We start from the raw sequence: 7,475 nt of genomic DNA on the forward strand, positions 1-7,475 counted from the left end.
TAAATTCATACTTAAAGACAGAGTCAACAGAATTCTAGGCAACGTCCATAGATCCTTCTAAAGCGACTAGTTCTCAACTGAGGGCAACTCCCCCCAACCCCTGGAGACAGTGGGCAGTCTAGAGGATCTAGAAGTGGAAGCATCTAGTAGGCAGAAGTCAGAGAAGCTGTTCGGCATCCTACAATGTACAGGGCACGCCGCACCCCCCACCCACCCACCCACAGCAACGGAGAATTATGACCCAAAATGCCAAAGGTGCCGCTGTTGTGCACCATTGCTTCTAAACTCGGGCAACTCAGAGAATTCTAGAATGATAGAAAAAGGAGAAGGTGGAGTCAGAAAGCCCTGGGCTCACGTCTTGTCTCTTACTTCCTAATGTGACCACCCGGTTTAAGAGCCTTAGCCTCTCCAGTCCGTTTTCTCAAAATTGGAAAATGGTTGTAATCATATCACAGGGTTCTTCTGAGGATTAGGTTAGAACACAGAGAGGTGTTTATTTTAAGTAATCAGGTAAAGTACCAACCACATAGCAGTTAACAACAACCAAATACAGAGGTTTGCCCCTTTGTCATGGGAAAGAAGGTCTGGGGTGGGGTGGAAAGGGAGGTGGTGGGCAGAGGCGAGGAGACACGAGTGGGTGAAGTCAGGAGGCAGAGCTGGTGAAGAGAGCTGAGTCTTACCCTCCCCATGGCCAGCCCCCCACCCCAGGATTTTTACAGATGCTGGGGGGGGGGGGGGGCCTACAGCTTTCTCTGCAGCTAAAATCAAGCTGCTGCTGAGCCCCACAGCCCAGTGTGAACAGTTGCTGGAACATGACAGGCCTTCAGTCCCAGGACTCACCTACCCCTTTGTTAATGAGGCCCAATCCCAAGACCACCTGTGAGGCTGGAACTCAAGGTCCCAACTCAGCAGCAGCCCCCTCCTTAAACACCCAAATCCAGCCTCTGAACCCCGCCGCTGCCCCCTCCTCGACCACTCAACAGCACGGGCCATCATGTTGAATGAAAGGAGCCGGGCGCTAGGGAGAGCTTCCGTCTGGTTCCACTCACACGACGTGGAAACACAGGAGACAAACGATTGTGCCCCTCGTGGGTGGGTGGGCTGGGGCGTGATAGCAAAGGGGCTGAGGTGAGGGGCTTCCCGGAGGCCGGTCATGTTTCCTGCCCTGGAGCCGGTTAACAGGTTAACTCGGTGAAAAGTCACTTGGGATTTCTGCACCAACCGGAACGTACGTTATGCTGCGAAGTCATAAACAACCTGCCCAAATGTGCCAAACGTGCAGCACCTCCACTGGACCCTCCTGGGGAGAAGGAGGAACGCTGGGTCTAGGGTGTGACCAGGCCTGCAGCTGGGCATTGTGTGCATGGTGGGCGTGCCTCTCACACCCGGGGCCTCAGTTTTCTGGCTCCAGTGACCCGACCCCCTTCTCCCTACTCGGGGGTTGCAGGGTTTTGTTGGAGGGCAGGCGGTGGCACAGTCCTGGGCTTGGGACCTCGCAGGCGCCCAGTAAGTGCGTCCCAACAGGCCAAACAAACCAGCATGGCCTTTAACGACAGCCTGGGAAAAGGCCAAGATCACCATCCCCTCCCGCGGTCCCCAGGACAGGGCCTGTCCCCTTTTCTCCTCCCGGGCTCAGTGCGGGGCGAGGCCTCCAGGGGCGGGGCCTCGCTCGGAACGGAATCGTGAGAACGCAGACCCTTCCTTCCGGCCCGTGCCGCGAACTACGATTCCCACAACGCCTCGCGGTCCCGCGGCCTGCCTCCGTCTCGCGAGAGGAGGCCGCAGGGGGCGGGGCGTGTGCGCGGACAAACGGAAGTGCAGGTGACGGTTGAGACTTCGCCGCCAAGCTGGGAACCGGGGAGATGGCCGAGACTGACCCCAAGACCATGCAGGACCTCACCTCGGTGGTAAGGGACGCCTGCCGAGCCCGAGGCCGCGGGAGCCCCGGACCGAAGCGCCCTCTCCGTGGCCGCACGGGGCCGGGTTTCCAGAGGCTTCGCCGGCCGAGGCCCCCAGGCCCGGCCTCCCCTCCCTTAGTCGCGCTCGCCTGTCCCTGAGCCGTCCCCCGCCCCGGACGACCCCCAGTCCCCGCACCCCCCGCTCTCCCCGCGCCCCCTCACGCCCCGAGGCCTCCACGCCGCCCAAACGAGAGGAAGGCCCGGCGAACGGTGACTCGCGGCGGCCGCGACAGGAAAGGGCCCACTGGACGGGCGGGGAAACCGAAACCCCGAGAGGGAGAGGCCCCGGCCGGACGGGCACCGGGCCCACCCCCTCCCGTGCTGACCCCGCGCAGGCGTCTCGGGGCAAGCGCGAGGTGCCGTGTGTCACTGTTTCGTAGGTGGAGACGCTCCTACAACAGATGCAAGATAAATTTCAGACCATGTCCGACCAGATCATTGGCAGAAATATCCTTTGTACTCGTGGTTAGCCTCGCCTGCGTCCGGGCGGCGGTGTTGACAAACGTGAGGTTTGCGGACAGCCTCAGGCGGTCGTTCACCACCTTTTTTCCTTTTCTTTTCTCTTCTTTTTTTTTTTTTTTTTTTTTTTTTTGGTACTGATTTTGGATGTAGTCTTAGGTACTGTGCCAAGGGCTGGGGATACAGCTGAGCTGGACCCCTGGCCGCGGGGCACTTCCAGTCTACCAGCAGTGTAGACTGCTGAAGTGACAATGTTCCCTTTAGTTAGCCCATGCAGACCGCGGAAGCTTCGGAAGGTTGCAAGAACTTGCCCAGGTCCCAGAGCTAGTAAAGGGCAGGGCTGGGATGTGACCGTAGCCCCCAGACCCCTGCACTCTTGGCCAGCAGAAGTCGGTACTCAAAGGAAGTTGGAAAAGGCAGTTCCGCTGAGACAGCTCTGCGGGGGGCCGAAGTCTCCAGGGGCCCTGGAGGGGAAGGGTGAGGAGTGAGGGGTGTTGGTTGTGTGTGGCCTTTAACTTCACCACTTGATGACATGAGCAGTCGCATTGACGACCTGGAGAAAAACATTGCAGACCTCATGACACAGGCTGGCGTGGAAGAACTGGAAGGCGAAAGCAAGATCCCAGCCACGCCAAAGAGTTGAAGGTGAGGGAAGGGACAGCCTCGGGATGGCGTGTGTGCGTCACGGTGACTTCCCTGCGGTCAGACTTTCTGCCCGTCACTTCCCAGCCGTGATCCTCGCAAGCGTCTCTTGTACCGGCCCCTCCACGGGCTCCGAGCTTGCAGATTTTTCATGCCGAATTCGTTAGCAGGAGTTTATTTTCCCAGTGTTTATTAATGAGACCTGCATCCGTATTAGTTAAGGTAATTGGTTAACATTAATTAGGTAGTCACTGAGTTTATATCATGGCAGCCAGAACCCAAGAAATGTGTTTCGTTGGCCTGAGAATTCTTACCACTGGCAGATTCTTCTTCCTCTTCCTTTTTTTTTATTTTTTATTTTTTTTTGATAACCCAGACCCCACATTGCCGCCTCCATAAATGGTTTGAATTCCTGCACTAGATAAATGCCAGGACGGCAGCTGATTGTGACTTCAGTGAACTAGATGAGGCCGCATTAAGCCTTCACCCTAGAGTTGATTTAAATTCCCACCACGTAGTTCCAGATACCCGAAAAAAGACGAATAATTTGATTTAAATTCCCACTACATAGTTCCAGATATCCGAGAAAAGACTAATAATTGAAAGTAGCCATGTAGCAAGGCCGCAAGATGCACTTGGCCTCCAGTTTCCCCGTAGTGACTTTCTCGTTTTAAGGCTTTCCGTGAGGGTGGTAGCTACCTCATCGCAACCCAAAAGTAGTTTTGAAACTCCCTTTTCTCTCATCCCATTTTCAGCAGTGTAATCCACTATAAAAATAAAGTTTCCGGAGAATCTTCGGTAACTATGGTGCCAAGCAGAATACACAGCCAAAGGCACCAAATTCCTTTTGTCTTCTTAAGTGTGCTGGGCATGTCCTGGCTGGACCAAATCATAAGTAGCTGTAAAATACAGGTTGCTTTGAAGTCCAAGAAAATAGAGACTTGGGAGGTAAAAGACCTGGAAATTTGCTGTTACTCTGACCGATCGGGTTGATCCGCTGTGTGAGTGAGGCACACAGTTCCGTGTGGGTTGTCCTCTCTTTATTCCTGTGTAGGGGTGTCCTGGGAAATGCCCTGCCAGTCGTAGAAGCTTCTGGGCCTCCTACGGCGGGGCAGGTCAAAGTCCCGCCACAGTGAGTGAGAACATCCTCCCGAGAACTGCAGTGACGGGAGGTGAAGTGAACTTGGAGACTTTAGTGATGGGGATAACAGCAAGAGAAGCTGGGATGCATTCAGAAGTTTTTAAGTAACGATTTCTAATCGATCTGTTGTATCTTTGTTGGGGCATCTGCAGAGAAACTTAAGTTTAGCTCCCTAGAGGGTTCTCAAAGGGTTTATAGTTGCTAATTGTATGTATCATTCTTGTCCTTCTCTGAACATAACAGGTCGATGGTTTTTTCTCTTCCAACAGGTTGCTAATTCACCCTGAGACCCGGAACACCGTTTTTACAAGCGAAGAGAAGACCGAATGGCTTTCTGAAGCAACTACTATGCGTAGACAGGTTTTCTGTTAGAAAGTGTGCGTTCTTACCACATACTACATAGTTAGTTCATAGAGTGATTCTCCCCCCAGTTTCTTGAACATGGTAACGTCACATCTTGGACCTTGGTCAGTCGTGCTGTTAAATATTAAACACTAAAACTTTGGCGGTTCCTGCATAAAATTGTCAAGTTTTTTAGTGTATATTTGTGAACTCATCGTTTTCTATCATTCCTTTTGTAGTAGTTGCTGTTTGATGAAAGTTGCTGTGTAAATTTTTATTAGACATATGGTAGGTCCTTCAGTTCCAATCAGATTTTGTGAAGGAAGACGTTTGGCAAGTTGACGACTCTCTGATTCTCAGCACAGAGTGACTGTTGAGCCGACACCAAATAGCACGTCGGTGACACTTTTCAAGTGGTTCAGAACGTTTAAAAATTGTTCGTTCAGAAATCTCTGGCGCTGCCCTGTTGCCAAAATTCAAAGTTGAACCGCAATTTGATGTCTTAAGGCTCTGAGGTCAGACGCCAGAGTAATGAGGAATGGCCACTCCCGCTTCTGTGTGTTAGAATTCTCAAATCTGGAAAATGACAGAACTGCCTCATGTAGTGAGGCGTTCATTAGTTAGAGTTTTGCATGAGATTTGAACACTTGAGTAGGCCCCTGTGCTGTTCGTCTACGATAGTCCTCGTTGAAAATCTGGCAGGATTTCACGACCCAGCTCGCCGTCTTGTCTTGGAGCTACTGACCAGGAGAAGGAACAGAACCGGAGAGCAGATCATGCTAAGTTCGTGCCATAGCCTGGCTAGAAAATGGTAAATGACTTGTCATAGGCTCAAGTTTTTAAGATATACTGTTTCTTTAAACGATTTCTTACCTAAATTCTTACAGAGTAATGGTTTTATTATTGACCTTACAAGACAGGGGTAGTAACTCCTACCAGTCAAAAAGGCAGTGCCCAGAGCGGTAAGCCTAGAGGCCGGCCCTGACCGTGCACGAGATCCCTGTGATGGTCACAGCAAACGTGACTCCGTCTACAAAAAAAATGGGAAAAGTTGAGGGATGGTCTAGTGCTTCTTAGAAACCCTGAATGAACAGTGTGAGTTTTTTTTAAAGTTTCCTGTATCACCAGTCGTGTTTGTATTGCAAATATATAATATTATTGAGAAATAGCTTGTCGTATTTATAAATAACGTAGGTAACACAAAGGAGTAAGTTTCCTCTGAGCTGAGTGAATGACCCACTGTTACTGCCCTGCCACAGAAACTCCTCTGATGGGCCGGTAGGCCACGCCGTGCACGGCTGAGCCGCGAGCCCCGGGGCTGCTGGCCTCCAGCTGACAGGAGCCCCGTGTGCACGAAGCTCGCGAGCCTGGTCAGTGGCAAGCGGAAGTGATGCGGCCGATTGCTGTCGGGACTTGGGTGGGAGTTGTCTTCCTTACGTGACAAAGATTTCAGAGGCAGGCTCCCCTGACCAGGAATACCCGCCATGAATAAAGGTGCCTGAAATCCTGCTGTCGGAGCTTCCTTTGTGTCACACGTGATTTGTGTGGTTTTCTACGTTTTCAGATTATAGGTGTGCGCGCCGTGTCAGATGAGGGGCTAAAACCATCACAAGATTGCATACACGTAGCCCAAGGCCAAAGGGGAAAGGGAGGTGTGGGCAGGGCTGTGTCGTGTGAGAGGGCGAGCCACCTTCCCACTGCTGAGGGTGGCTGGTGCCTCCCACGCCCCGGACGCAGACCTTCCCCAAGCACATCCAGGGACGCTTGTCCTGGGCGAGGCACTGGGAAGGAAGGCTCTAGGTCGCTTGGGCTTAGAAAACTTGCCTCCTACTCCATTCGCTTCATGAAAATTCACGGGCAAATTAGCATATTAAAGGCTCTGAGGTCCCACCGCAGAGACATGTGATTTAACTTTCTCACCTGCCAGTTTCCAGATTATTTGACCAAGGATCTTTTTTTTACTTAGCACCTAATTAACGTTTGATTGAACTAGTGTGTGTAAAGTAATCCAATAAATAGCTTTGGATTCAATTTATAACTGCCTGCATCCCCGAGCGCTCACTTGACCTGTTCTCCAGGCCTCCGGGCAAGACCTGACTTAGCCTGATATCCAATAGCTTTGTGACCCCAGTGAGGCCTTCACTTCTGTGCAGGGGGATGGTTTTCCTCCGCGGTGAGGCCGGGAATGCGGCTGCCCGTGCAATTACGTCACCCCGCGCTGGCTGCCCACCCCCTAGCGGGTCTCGGCCCTCCTGGCACAACCCGGGTCCACCCGCTGCCCCCTGCCGGGGCCGCCAGCCCCTCGTGGGCTGCAGCCACCGCTAGGTGCGCCCGTCCCGCGGGCGCGTGGCCGTGGTGGTCGTGGCGGGCGTTCGCGCGGAGCAGCACGGCCCGCCTCGGGTCCAGCCGGGATCTCGGGGCGGGCAGGTCTGTGCCTCTCTCGCTCTCCCACCGGCCTTTGCCCGTTCGAAGACCGCGAGGAACCCACTTCGGACCCGGGAGTGTCAGGGGCTCGCGCCAAGCCAGACAGGCGGAAGTTTGACCCAAGGCCCTCGCCCCCCAGCCCAGGGGGCCCATCCGCTTCCCCACCAGGCCTCTAGCTGGTCCTTTCCTTCAAGCCACAGGATTTTAAAGCACTTTGATCTCATCTGACCAATTTTGTTTTTCCAGCGTTTCATTTCCAGTAAAGTCCCATCATGTTTGACCTTCTCAGAATAAACCTCCAGTATTTGGGGTAATTAAAGGTTAATTTGTCTTTGTGAGTGGTTGGCATCCTAACAGCTCTTTTATAACACTGTTGCTATGGGAACAGAGTCCTCTAAAGCATCCACTGAAAATGAACTTCTTTAAACATGCTGTTTGCACATTGAAGGTTCCCTGTAAGGATAATTATATTCCTTTTCTGTCTCTCTCTCTTTATTTATTTATTTATT

At 52.7% G+C, this 7,475-nt stretch overlaps 1 protein-coding gene across 1 annotated transcript; it reads left to right on the forward strand.

Annotated features, from left to right (window-relative positions):
- The first annotated feature begins 1,772 nt into the window (after positions 1–1,772).
- HSBP1 (heat shock factor binding protein 1) lies at positions 1,773–6,050 on the forward strand. The gene is made up of 4 exons (XM_045441272.1): positions 1,773–1,907; positions 2,339–2,405; positions 2,942–3,062; positions 4,470–6,050. Exons 1-3 carry the CDS (start codon positions 1,863–1,865, stop codon positions 3,058–3,060), a joined length of 231 nt encoding a protein of 76 aa, XP_045297228.1. The 5' UTR covers positions 1,773–1,862; the 3' UTR covers positions 3,061–3,062; positions 4,470–6,050.
- Positions 6,051–7,475: the final 1,425 nt, after the last annotated feature.

The sequence above is a fragment of the Leopardus geoffroyi genome, chromosome E2, assembly GCF_018350155.1.
Source record: "Leopardus geoffroyi isolate Oge1 chromosome E2, O.geoffroyi_Oge1_pat1.0, whole genome shotgun sequence".
NCBI lineage: Eukaryota > Metazoa > Chordata > Mammalia > Carnivora > Felidae > Leopardus > Leopardus geoffroyi.